We start from the raw sequence: 14,063 nt of genomic DNA on the forward strand, positions 1-14,063 counted from the left end.
TTTTTTTTCACTGAAAAGAAAAATGCACTGAACACCGAGACCGCGGCTGAGATGTGGGTTTATTTGTCGCTTTCGCTGCTGTACTTCTGATCCTCGCAGACCACCGTAGTTCCTGACCGAGGTGAGAATGGCCGGCTGGATGTTGCTAAGGTGCCTTTTCGGGCCCAATCTACAGCGGATCCACCGCTCACCGGACCAGACACGTACCGACGGCAGACCGCCCCGCAGGGTACGACTCTAACTTCCCCTTTAGACTGAGCCATAGTCTTGAAACACTGCCGAGATCCGTCTCGCAAGAATGTGCGGAAGTGCATTATTGTGCTACTGGCGGAGTCTCAAATCCTAGTGAGCTGCCTATCTAGACAGCATTTGATCATCATATGCGAAGTTCAAATGATGTCCTAAAACACTCTCTAGATAGGCAACTCACTCGGTTTTCCAACTGGAGAGAGCTTATCTCTAATGGTCGAGTGAGAGGGCAGTCCATCTGTCATGAGGAGCACAACCATAACAACATCGCACCCATGCGCCGAATTATTGCGTTTTTATTCCGTTTCTATTTGGTTTAGACATCTGGTATTTGTCATAGCTAGGAATCATACTTATACTGTTGCAATAATAACTGAATAATGAGTCATATGGTCTTACCCTCTCACACATGAATCTACCTTTGTTTTTACTACTGTAAAATAAATCATACTGTAGGCTGTCCCTCAAAAAATTGTTTGTTTGTATAACATTGTATTGGCTAAAACTAAATAGAGACTGACAGATATTTTTGTAATCATCTATATTTAAATGTTTTCATGTCTAGTCATTTTTTTCCTCTTTCTGTTTGATTACTTTTAGTTATAATTACATTATGTATACATATATTTCACTGTAGCAAATTTGTGTCTAAATAAATAGCATAATCGTTAGACTACAACTGTAAAAACACCATACACTGTAAAAAAAAGTTCCAATTTTAAGGCAACCAGCTTCAGCATTATTTTTGTAGGAGATTCTCAACTTTTTGTTGTATAAACTTAAAACAACAAGTTGAGAAAACTGCTGAAGCTGGTTGCTTTAAAATTTGAAGTTGGCTCAACTTTTTTTTTTTTTTTCTTTTTTTTTTTTTTACAGTGTATGGATGTTGAATACTTTTTATAACAGTAAGAAGAACAGCATCAATAATGATACTCTGGTACTACTAGAGTCTACTAGTTGACTTGGGATATAAATTAAAACATTTATTTATGCAAGTCATAAAATGCTTTCTTTTGGAATGAATGGTTTTAATGTGAAAAATAATGTGTACAAATATTGGTGCACTGTATCCGTCAAACCTATTTTTGGTCTGTATCTAAAACCAAGTAACCACAGTTTTTTTTGTAACAATATCTGTGGTATTAATAAGTATAGAAACTATGGTCACCATAGCAAACGTTTGTAAAGATAAATCAAACTCATAACTGGCATGTCTTTATCTTATGTAGGGCTGGAATTATCAGCCCAGAGGTTTGGAGAGACACACAGACAGCATCCTCGGTTGGGTATGTGATCACAGTTTCATTGCACATTTTCGTGCAGTTGGTGTAGGGACCAAATGTTAAAAAATAAACAGGGCAAAGGTTTTGTAATGTGAAGTTTAATCACTATCATGTGTTGTCCTTCAGGCCTCAGTGCTGTGGTCTCTGTCCTACTACAGTTCTCCACTGCTCCTCTGTTATCTCTATAGGAAAGGTAAAATACAAATACTGCATCATATAACCACAAACTGATTTTTTTATGTGCCAAAATGATTAGGTTCTCACTAATATACAGTTATTTTTATTTTTGTTTCCATTTTCATGTAGTGTGTAATACATGAATGTACACAGTGAATGAAAACAGCAAAGTTTTAATATTTAGTGCTGTCAAATGATTAATCGCAAGTTTTGTTTACATAATATATGTGTGTGTACTGTGTATATTTATTATGTATATATAAATACACACATACATGTATATATTTATGAAAAATGTGTTATGTTTATATAATAAATATATTTACATAATATAGATTATGAATATAAATTTATGCATGTAAATATTTTCAAAAATGTATACTGTATGTGTATTTATATATACATAATAAATATACACAGTACACATACATATATTATGTAAACAAAAACGTTTATTTTGGATGCAATTAATCATTTGACAGCACTAAATAATGTACAAAATATTGTGCATTTCTGCATGCAGATCTTAATGTCATTACATAAGCAGTTGTTGATTGGTTCAGTCTTAATGTTACGTTCAGCAGGTGTAATCATATCATATGAGTCACAGGCTAATGCTCACAGTATGCTGTATGTATTTTAGTCTGGTTCATAAGAGGTTTCAGATCTGAAGAGCACTGATGTTCAGGTTGTGAATGAAATGTGATGTAGTTTACAAACTGAATGAGCTCTTTTACATCATGACTAAGGTATGATCTTGGTTAATTTGAGCATTCATATATATCTGAATCAAAGATGTTATGGTACAAGTGTATTAAGTACTGAATGAGGTACAAACAATGTAGTCCACTGTATTTTAATTTTATATCCAGTATGATGAAGTTATGTGATCATGGTTGTATTGTATATCTTATTGATATTTTAGCATCAATGAAGTATATTGTGGTTAGAGAGTGGGTTGTTTTCTTGTTGTCTTTGCTATTCTCTTGCACAAGAGAGACAAAGATGTGGCTGTAATAATTGTGTAATTAAATTACAATCAAGCACTGTTAACTGTATTTGATATCATTAGGTTACGATGATAATTAAGTTACATAACAGATTATATCTGACCACATTATTAATCACTGACCACTAATAACAAGGTAAATGATTTTTTTCTGCTGGCCCAGCTGAGCCAGTATTTCCAAATCTTTCCACCGCAAAAACTGATGTGTATTATTATTTTCAAAATCAGAAACCCAAGCAGTGATATCATGATATATTATTTGTACCATAGACTCCACTGTTTGAGAACAATAGAAAAAAAGTTTGACCCCTAATGCCCAGTGTTACATTTTACCGGGTATATCTGTTCAAACTTAAATGAAATGTAACCCTTTTACCATTACTAGACATATGTTACACATTATAATAAATAGAACATGCAAATAATGTTAGCAAGATGTATGTGAAGTGTTTACCTACAAGTAGTGAAAATGAGGTATTATTTAAGGTTAATTTACATGAAGGCTGTGATAACACATCTATAATGTAAATCCATAACAGCTATCACAAACATGTGGCATGTGATGGTCTGATTTACTTTCACTTTTCAACCAGTTCTAACTGATGCCTCTAAGTCACTCTTGTGATTCAACAAACCTCATCTACACATCTACATATTTAAAGAAGCTGAATTCATCTCAGAAAACAAAAAAATGTCAGTTTGCATGACACTTTCACGTCTGGCCATTCTTGTTGAGCCTTGAACAATATTTATTAATGAATAATGTGGTGAGGTATTGTGGGCTGTTGATCAGAGATGATTAATATGTTGTAGGGTACATCTGCAGCAGTAAGCTGGCTCCTCTCAGTCAGTATGTTGGCACAGCGCTGGTCTGTCTGATAGGAGTGGGCTGTCTGAGAGGTGACAATATTTTACTTTCATTGTATATTTATTAGTAATGTTTGTCTGTTTAATTACCGTACTTTTGTAGTTTATATTTGTACTTTTTAGTACATTCCCATTTAATACAGCTGTAGGTTAAACATGATTTGTCCTTGTTTGTGTTTTTACCGCTGTGCTGTTGTTAGGTTGGGGACGCTGGAGAAACCCAGAGTACGTTCAGTTCATCTCCATACTGGAGGAAACCAGGAAGAACAACACACCTAACAACAAGGTGAGACCGCAGCAGTGCCATAGGAACATTCCCATGGAGCTTTGCTTTAATGAGGCCATTAACTGAATATTGATTCTGTCCCATTCAGAAAAAACTTGCATGTTTTGACTTCGACTTCAAACATTGGCCAGTAGATTTCAGCTGGAAAGACGTTAGTAGTCCGTAAGTAAAACCTATTTCTCTCTTTCTCTTAGTCTTTGAGTTTTAGAGGAGTTTGCTTTAATTGGGTGTCATCGGTTAACTCTTGAGATGTGTACATGTTTCTAATGTTCTTGCACTTCCTCTAACTGCAGGAAGCTGTCTAAAGGTGGCGTGTCCCTGCTGAGGCCAGAGCCGAAACACAGAGGAGCAGCAGACAGTGTGCTAAATTCAGTTCGCACACTACCATGCCACATCTTAAGGTAAGAGCGCGTGATAATACATTGACAGATTTGCAGTGATTTGCTTTATTGTTAGGGTTGTACAGACACATAGGTTTATATTAGAGGTCACCACCAGCATATGTTCTCATATGTGTGTGTTTTGTGTAGTTATCTGATAGTGCACTCGTTCGGCCGGAGGATGCTGTACCCGGGATCAGTGGGTCTTCTGCAGAAGGCCATGAGACCCATGTTGCAGCAGGGCCAGGCCAGACTCGTTGAAGAGGTAACACACATACTAGTACAAATCCATACTACAACACATTCAAATCACTTCTCAGGAAAACGTTCTTATTCAGTTTTTGTTTTTGTTTTTTTTACTGAAAATTCCATAGAACAGCATTTTACATGTAGGTTACAGATGTGCTTGAATTATCCACAAAAATCAATTTGAGAGTTACCGTGTTTGGCCTTAATTATAATTACACTGAAAAATGCATAATTACTGTACACTTTCTATATAGTTGTCAATTTCTTTGAAAAATTATTCAGTACCTTGAAATGATTTTGAAAATGTCTCTTATGCTCATCAAGGCTGCATTTAAAATACAGTAAAACAGTAATACATTTAAATAGTAATTTTTTAGGAAAATAGAATATATTTTTTTTAATACAGTATATTTTAAAATGTAATTTATTGCTTTGATTGCAAAGCTGAATTTTCAGCATCATTACTCCAGTCGTCAATGTCACATGATCATTCAGAAATCATTCTAACATGCTGATTTGCTATTATCAATGTTTAAAATAGTTGTGCTACTTAATATTTCTGCTGCTTAATATTTTTGTGGAAACTGTGATACATTTATTTCAGGATTTTTTAAATTAATTTAAGTTTCAAAAGAACAGCGTTTACGTTAAATGGAAATCTTTTGTAACATTACAAATGACTTTCCTTTTGATCAGTTTAATGAATCCTTGCTAAATAAAAGTACTCATTTATTTTATAATTTGAACAGTACATACTGTATATGGATTATATGTGTGTTTGTGTTCAGTATGAAGGTCAGCGGAACAAACTGGTGGCTTGTGATGGGAATGAGATTGACACCATGTTTGTGGACCGGAGGAAAGATGGAGGACAAGCCGGAAAAACTCTGGTAAGAATGTTTATAGTATGAAGTAAATGTACCACTACAACAGAGGAAAGGGAAAGAAATAGTATACTGAAATAACATTACCTCTGGCCACTTTCCAAAGCTGATATAATGTGCATCACAGGTGATCTGCTGTGAAGGAAACGCAGGATTCTATGAGGTCGGCTGCATGAACACACCACTGGAAGGTAAATGTTTGTGGCGTAATGTGTCTGTGTTATATATTTTTTAACAATAAAGCACTAAATGCATGTCAAACTGTTTTCTCTCTTGTGTTTACAGGTGGATATTCAGTGTTGGGCTGGAATCACCCAGGGTTTGGCGGCAGTACAGTAAGTCAACATCACGCCGTCTGTTCTTGGCATAACAGCACACAATTAATGACACAAGTAATGTAGTATTTATGTGTTTTATCTAAAATGTAAAATGGATGGAGACCTCGGTGTACCTTTTTTTCTCCTCTACTTTTTCAGGGAGTTCCATTTCCTCAAAACGAAGCCAATGCAATGGACGTCGTCATTCAGTTTGCCGTGCACAAACTGGGCTTCCAGTTGAGTGACATTATTGTGTACGCCTGGTCAATAGGGGGCTTCACAGGTAAACAATCCCACTCCAGCAAACCAACCAATCACTGATCAGAAAACACTGATCCACAACAGAAAAAAATTATTACATTCTTAATGTGCTGCTCTATTTTAGCCAGTTGGGCTGTGATGTCTTACCCAGAGATCCGAGCTCTGGTTCTAGATGCCTCATTTGATGACCTTTTACCACTTGCGCTAAAGGTCATGCCTGACAGCTGGAGTGAGCGTTTTATTCTTTTCATCTCTTCTCAATTCTCTAAAGAGTGACCCAAAAAATGAATGAACAAATGTGTTTGTTTCCATTCCGCAGGACCCTTGGTCACCCATACAGTGAGGCAGTACATGAACCTGAACAACGCTGAACAGCTCTGCAAGTTTGTCACCTCTATTATGATTTATTTAAAGGGATAGTTCACCCAAAAATGAATTCTGTCATTAATTACTCACCCTCATGTCGTTACAAACCTGTAAGACCTTCGTTCATCTTCAGAAAACAAATGAAGATATTTTTGATGCATTCTGAGAACTCTCTGACCTTCACATAGACAGCAAGCTTTTACGAAGCTACGAGAATACTTTTTCATTCAGATCAAAGTGTAAACAACGTATCTGCGTATATACTCTCCAAAATGGCGCCAAGGTGACGCGGAGGAGACAAATTGTTGTTTCTTTGTGCACAAAAAGTACTCTCGTAGCTTCGTAAAATTATGGTTGAACCACTGATGTCAAATGGATTATTTGATCTCCTTGCTACGTTTCTGAGCCTTGATCGTGGGAGTATACTTGCTGTCTATGGGAGGGTCAGAGAGCTCTCAGAATGCATCAGAAATATTATAATTTGTGTTCTAAAGATGAATGAAGGTCTTACAGGTTTAGAACAACATGAGGGTGAGTAATTAATGACAGAAATTAAATTTTTGGGTGAACTATCCCTTTAATAGTAAAACAAATATTTACAGTTTGAGCATCATCTAAATACTTTGGCTCTCACTTCAGGTACCAGGGACCAGTGTTACTGATCAGAAGAACCAAAGATGAAATCATCACTACCACGTGAGTTATCCTGGACACAGATGAACACATTGATGCTAGCGAAGGCAAAAGTGATTTGTTGTTGCTCTTGACATGTCATGCTGCATTATGTTTTGATACAGGGGTCCAGAAGACATTATGTCTAACAGAGGGAATGACCTGTTGCTCAAACTACTCCAGTACAGGTCAGACCCAAATTGCACAAACTGCTTCATCTGGTTCTGCTCTGTCGGTTGGTTTCATCTCTCTTTCTCTGTGTCTCTCAGGTATCCTAAAGTCATGACGGAGGACGCTCTAAGAGCAGTCAGGCAGTGGCTCGCAGCAGGGACACAGATTGAAGAAGGTGTGCTTTTATTGTTAATTCATTTTAAAGGGATAGTTTACCCAAAAATGAAAAGACCTTTTATGAAAAGATATTTTTGATGAAATCTGACCTATTTCTGACCCTGCATAGACAGTAATGCAACTACCACATTGAAGGCCCAGAAAGGTTGTAAGGACATCTTTAAAATAGTCCATGTCGTTATTTTTGTTTTCTTTGCACACAAAAAAAGAGTTTCGTAGCTTCATAAAATTAAGGTTGAACCCCTAATGTCACATGGTCTAATTTTTTTTAACGTTTTTTATTATTTATTAATATTAATGCATTTTTCTCTTGGTTAATATTAGAAGTGGATTATCTTACTTATTTTATAAGTAATATAGATTATTAATGTTAAAGTGCCCCTATTATGTTGACGTCAACATGAAACTGCTTGGGATTCGTTTTAAAAACGACTCGTTTCAATGATTCAGAGTCGACTCTTTCTTTTGAGAGACAATTACTTCGTACACGGTGCACTTTCAGATTTAAAACTTTGCAGGATGTTTTCATTCACTGTGTGACTACATGAAAGGTCATTTTCAAAAATCCATTATAGGGGCACTTTAATTTTTATTCTCTTGGTCATTATTGAAAAAGTAATTAATATATATTTTCTCTGTCTTAATATTGGTTGAGTATATTAATTAATGAATTAATATATATTTTTAATTCAAATTTAATTGATCTTTTTCTTTATTGTGGCGCATATGCCTGAAATGTGGCATGTAAAACCCTGATTTATGGTTTTATTGTATTTTAATTTATTTTAACAGGGTTTTTCAAACTGGGTTCCAAGGAGTGGAAAAGTGTAGAGAAATGTGTAAAAATTAATATACAAAATTTATGACATTACGGTTTCATTTTGCTTCGTAAAGACTGGTCAAAAATCATGTGATTAATCTGTTATTTTATTACGTTGACAGCCATGTTTTCTTTCATGTTTGCACATCTGACATTAATCGTTAATGGTAGATAGAAAACAGATGGTGTCTGTTTAATATAAACAAAAAATTTCCCAGATAATTCAAGATAATATTTCATGCATTTAATATTTTTATTTTGTACAATATAAACTGTCTTTATACTGTACATAAAGATAGCTGTCTTTTATAATTCCAGAAGTGGTTCCCTTGCAAGAGGATAATCATTTGGGCATTAGAAAGTTTGAAAACCCCTGAATTAACATATTGGCCATAGTGGCGGTTATGAACTCTAATGTATTCTAGAATAAAATCTAGATGGGTTTATTCTGCTTCCTCTGTTTGATTTGGCTCTATTAAGCAGAATGTTTAAAAGTGCGTGATTTTTCCTCTGTTCCTCAGAATCTGTGTACACGGGCTATGAGGTGGATGATGATTGGTGCTTGTCTGTGCTGCAGTCCTATCAGACAGACAGAGAGACCCTCTTCCCCTGGAGTGTTGGTACGTGCTTCACACACCAAGCTAACGTCCAGAACTTAAATGGGCTGGTGTGATAGAAACGAGGAAGTTCAGCAGTGACTTCCTCACTATGGCTACAGTTTCTGCTTAAAACAAGACAAACATTTGACACTTGATGATCTGATCTTCTGTCTTTGGTTTCAGGTGAAGACATGACACTCGAGGGCAGGAGGCAGCTTGCTCTATTCCTGGTATGTTACAAAAATAACAGTGTACCCAGGAAATAAAAATGCTACTCTTTCTCTCTCTCTCTATATAATATAATAATATTTAAAGGTCATCAATCTAATGTGACATTCCTCTCTCTCAGGCACGAAAGTATATGCGAAACTTTGAGACGACACACTGCACTCCACTCCCTATTTCTGAGTTCAGGCCTCCCTGGAAACTAGAGCACTGATGAGACTAACAGGAAGAGAGCGCTGGAGGTCAGAGGTCAAAGGGAATCACACACCAGTACACTTGAGTCAGTGGGGTGGCGTTCGTTTAAATGTGACAGGGTTACTCGTTTATGTTTGTTCGCATGGTTTGATAGAGATATTTTAAATTATTGGTTGTGCTCTGCCTCCATCGCAGTGGGTATTTAACATGAAGATCGGAAGGTGTTGATGCTCAGGTTTGTTGTCACTGTCGTGGTGTTTGTTTCTTTTGAGAGACTCTCAGTGACGGGACTCAAAGATCTCTTGCCTCTTTCTCAGTCTGTATTCATTTGTGTCCTCTGTTTTGTGGAGCACTCTAATTATGAACAAATCGTATCGTAAAAATTTTCTGAATGTTATATTACATATGAATATTAAATAAAACCAGGGGATACTTTTTTTTGTGGTTGGGTTCCTCTGTCTTCAATCATGTCATTATTTGTGGTTGACACAAAATAAAAGTTTCTTATTTGAAAGCTAAATTCTTTGTTTTTGTTGAAAATGGGAACAAGCATTGCTGATATGCTGTATATGTTAACTTTATAAACAGATGCTTATATACATGTGTCTGTGTGTGTGTGTATATATATATATATATATGTATATCAGGGGTGGCACCGTACACCGATGTCACGGTTCGGTACGTACCTCGGTTCGGGGGTCACGGTTCGATTTTGGTACAACAGGAAAAATTCATTTATTTTGAACAGACAGTAGTGCAAATTACAATTTTTTTCCATCTAGATGTGAAAATACTAAATATTATGTTATATATATAAAATCTGTTTTGTTTTCATTGTGAGTGTACACAAATAAAAGCAGACCTTTATACAGTGATTATTAATATTAATTAATATATTAATAAATTAATATTGGCAATAAGTGTTTAAAGTTGATTCTGCTGATATAAGGAAACAGCTGAAGGGGGTGCGCGCACGCACACAAACAAACAAAAAACCACATCAGTTCCAGCGCTGCTAACTTGACAGCGCAGTTGGTACTTAATCTGTGAGACAAACATCATCGCGCCCGCCTCTGTCACCGTTGGAACGCGACTGAAGTACAAAGCCTATCATTTACATAAATAGTTAAGCATTCAAATATGTTACATCGCAAATATGGAAATATTATGGAATATTTGGATTTGTGCCGAATGAGAGAGGTAGGATACACGAGCACAAAGCCCCATTTCGCAAACAGTTGAGTGTGCAAGTCTTTAAAGTATACTCCTTTGTCAGTCTATTTGAGAGACGCGTTCAGAATCAGCACATGGTCACTGTCTAGTGGGCTTTGTTTTCAAGTAATGCTGCGTCCCAATTCGCATACTATCCGTGCTAAATAGTATTCGAATATAGAATTAGTATGTCCCAAATCATAGTATGTTTAAAAAGTATGCCAAAGATTCGCGGATAGTCTACTACTTCCAGCTAGAATTCGAAGTGCAGATCGATGCACACTCTAATGATACTTACTCTAATGATAATACTCATGCACCAAACCGAGATGTCCGTACCGTGACGGTTCGGTACGAATGTACCGTGCCACCAATAATGTACAGTGCCCTCCAAAAGTATTGGAACAGTAAAGACAAAATTGCTCTGTTAGCTGTGGAGTCAAGACATTTACAAATATGATTAAAAGATGAATATGAGACAAAACTACAGAATGCCACATTTTATTATTGGGTGATTCAACACACAGATGTTTTACCAGCTAAGAAGATCAGCACTTTCAGAGTTTCATCCCTCTATCTGATGTGAGCATAAGTATTGGGACAGTTGCCTCACGGGTCTTTCTAAGTGATCAGCTGTGTTCTGCTGCATTAATTCTTCAGATATTAAAATCAGGGAATGTGTCGTATCAGTTATATCCATTACTTCTGTATTCTGAATCTTGCATTCGATGATGACACACACAAACCAGGATGAAGACGAGGGAGCTGACTTTGAGAGAAAAGCAAGCAATTTGGATGCTAAAAGAAAAGAGGAAGCTAGAGCTCTAGCAAAAACAAAGGGCATGGAGAAATCAAGAGTTTGGAAACCACCAGCGACACCAGCAACGACCTGATCGGCTGAGAAAACAACAGAAGTTGATGACAGACAAATCATAAAAGCTGTGAAAATGAACCCTAAAAGACGTGTCTGTAAAATCAACAACAGCTTCCAGAAAGCTGGGGTGATGCTCTGACAATTTACTGTCCTCAGGAGACTTTGACACAGAATTACAGATGCTACACAGCAAGATGCAAACCTCTGACCAGCACCAAAAATAGAAAGGCAAGATTAGAGTTAAAAAGCACAAAGGTGAACCAGAAGAGTTTTGGAACTGTGTTTATGGACCGATGAGACAAAGATGAACCTTTATCTAAGTGATGGGAAAGCAAAAATGTGGAGAAAAAAAGGGAACTGCAATGATCCCAAGCATACAGCCTCATCTGTAAAGCATGGTGGAGGTGGTGTCATGGCATGGGCATGCATGGCTGCCTCTGGAACAGGTCTCTCAACTTTACTGATGACTTAATGTATGATGACAGTAGCAGAATGAATTTGGAAGGGTACAAAACCATCTTGCCTACCAATATTCAAGAAAATACCACCAGATTCATTCGGAAGTGCTTCATATTGCATCAGGACAATTACCCAAAACACCCTGCCAGTTCAGTCAAGGAATTTATAAGGACAAAGAAATGGAAAGTCTTAGATTGCCCAAGTCAATCTCCAGATTTAAATCCGACTGAACATGAATTTCACCAGCTGGAGAGGAGAGTAAAGACAGAAACTCCCCAAAACAAGCAACAACTGGGATTGGCTGCATTAAAGGCTGGGAAAAGTCTTTCAAAGGATGAGACCAAGAGTCTGGTGATGTCTATGGGTCACAGACTCACTGCTGTGATTGTGTGCAAGGGATCTGCAACTAAATAATAGCTTTTAATCTTTTATATCTGCCTTATGTTCAACTGTCCCAATACTTATGCTCACATCAATGAGTGGGATGAACTCAAAAAGTGCTGTTCTTTTTATTTGGTAAAACGTGTGTTGAAACGGCTAATAATAAAATGTGACATTCTGTAGTTTTGTCTCATTCATCTTTTAATCATATTTGCAAATGTCTTGACTCCACAGCCAAAATCCACAGGAAATCGCATTTGGTCTCATACTGTATCGCGTATCTTGTCAGTGTCTGCACTTGCTTGGCCATTTTTTGTGATAAACAGGAAAGTGGGTCCAGCTGAATTCAAATAGTGATTTGTTAGACGGGTATAAAAAAGGTTATTATACCGCGGCAGCCGTCATGTAAAGCCCTCCTTGTGTGAAGACCGAAGAGTGTAAAGACCATCGACTGTGCGACTCAACCGGGCTGGGACACCGGCAAAGGATATTAGTATCACTTTTTATTTTTCCTCTTTCCTACTACTTGTTTCACTTCTGTTTCAGTTTTTATAATCATTTCTTTATTTCTATTTGTAAGTTGTTGTTGTTTTAAAACGTGTGCTTGGCTCAGTGTTGATGTCTGTATAGATTGTTTATTCAGTTTTAGTTTTATTTTAGTTATTTTAGTACTTCATACTATATGGAAATGAAATAATATATATATTGAATACATTTTTTATGTATGTATATGTGTGTGGCTGTACATACACGTTGTTTTTTGGTGTCTGGCTTAATGTTATTTTAGAAGCATTATTATACTCGTACCTTTTGTTGTTTTAATATTTTGAATTGTTTTTAGCTTTTTTTTTGTTTGTTTTCATTTAAATGTTTAGTATTGAAATGTTGTTGTATGCTTTTGTCAATTTTAATTTATTTTCTTAAATGTGTGTATATAGTATTTACAGAGTTTTGACTTTTAGTTTTTCTTATTTGTAAGTCGCTTTGGATAAAAGCGTCTGCTAAATTACTAAAAGTAAAGTAAAATAAAAAGCCAACAGAGCAATTTTGTCTTTACTGTTCCAATACTTATGGAGGGCACTGTACATTATTGGTGGCACGGTACATTCGTATATACTGTATATACAGTATCTTACAGAAGTGAGTACACTCCTCACATTTTTGTAAATATTTTATTTTATCTTTTCATGTGACAACACTGAAGAAATTACACTTTGCTACAATGTAAAGTAGTGAGTGTACAGCTTGTATAACAGTGTAAGTTTGCTGTCCCCTCAAAATAACTCAACACACAGCAATTAATGTCTAAACCGCTGGCCACAAAAGTGAGTACACCCCTAAGTGAAAATGTCCAAATTGGGCCCAATTAGCCATTTTCTCTCCCCGGTGTCATGCGACTCGTTAGTGTTACAAGGTCTCAGGTGTGAATGGGGAGCAGGTGAGGGAGTGTCATGGTCTGGGGCTGCATGAGTGCACTGGGGAGCTACAGTTCATTGAGGGAACCATGAATGCCAACATGTACTGTGACATACTGAAGCAGAGACTGGGCCGCAGGGCAGTATTCCAACATGATAACGACCCCAAACACACCTCCAAGACGACCACTGCCTTGCTAACGAAGCTGAGGGTAAAGGTGATGGACTGGCCAAGCATGTCTCCAGACCTAAACCCTATTGAGCATCTGTGGGGCATCCTCAAACGGAAGGTGGAGGAGCGCAAGGTCTCTAACATCCACCAGCTCCGTGATGTTGTCATGGAAGAGGACTCCAGTGGCAACCTGTGAAGCTCTGGTGAACTCCATGCCCAAGAGGGTTAAGGCAGTGCTGGAAAATAATGGTGGCAACACAAAATATTGACACTTTGGGCCCAATTTGGACATTTTCACTTAGGGGTGTACTCACTTTTGTGGTCAGCGGTTTAGACATTAATGGCTGTGTGATGAGTTATTTT

General features: G+C 36.9%; 1 protein-coding gene across 2 annotated transcripts; it reads left to right on the top strand.

Annotated features, from left to right (window-relative positions):
* Positions 1-92: 92 nt before the first annotated feature.
* On the top strand, positions 93-10,060 carry LOC306877579 (phosphatidylserine lipase ABHD16A-like). Of its 2 annotated transcripts, XM_079429424.1 has the most exons (21): positions 93-229; positions 1,479-1,535; positions 1,659-1,725; positions 3,312-3,411; positions 3,532-3,618; positions 3,786-3,871; positions 3,960-4,033; positions 4,165-4,272; positions 4,402-4,516; positions 5,289-5,390; positions 5,512-5,575; positions 5,670-5,719; positions 5,861-5,984; positions 6,087-6,191; positions 6,282-6,345; positions 6,968-7,024; positions 7,126-7,188; positions 7,270-7,346; positions 8,690-8,788; positions 8,951-8,997; positions 9,117-10,060. In XM_079429424.1, the coding sequence occupies exons 4-21, from the start codon at positions 3,321-3,323 to the stop codon at positions 9,204-9,206; spliced, it is 1,503 nt and encodes a 500-aa protein (XP_079285550.1). In that variant the 5' UTR covers positions 93-229; positions 1,479-1,535; positions 1,659-1,725; positions 3,312-3,320; the 3' UTR covers positions 9,207-10,060. The 2 variants fall into 2 exon arrangements, with proteins under 2 accessions (XP_079285550.1, XP_079285549.1); XM_079429423.1 differs by lacking the exon at positions 3,312-3,411 and having other exon boundaries at positions 96-229.
* Positions 10,061-14,063: the final 4,003 nt, after the last annotated feature.

Source organism: Barbus barbus (genome assembly GCF_936440315.1).
Source record: "Barbus barbus genome assembly, chromosome: 12".
Lineage (NCBI taxonomy): Eukaryota > Metazoa > Chordata > Actinopteri > Cypriniformes > Cyprinidae > Barbus > Barbus barbus.

Bases quoted from the DNA above. Each gene is read 5' to 3' on its own strand.
- LOC306877579 (XM_079429423.1), top strand. From the start codon at position 128: ATGGCCGGCTGGATGTTGCTAAGGTGCCTTTTCGGGCCCAATCTACAG. The intron at 4,517-5,288 runs GTAACACACATA...GTTTGTGTTCAG, and splicing joins AGGCCAGACTCGTTGAAGAG to TATGAAGGTCAGCGGAACAA. The intron at 5,720-5,860 runs GTAAGTCAACAT...CTACTTTTTCAG, and splicing joins CAGGGTTTGGCGGCAGTACA to GGAGTTCCATTTCCTCAAAA.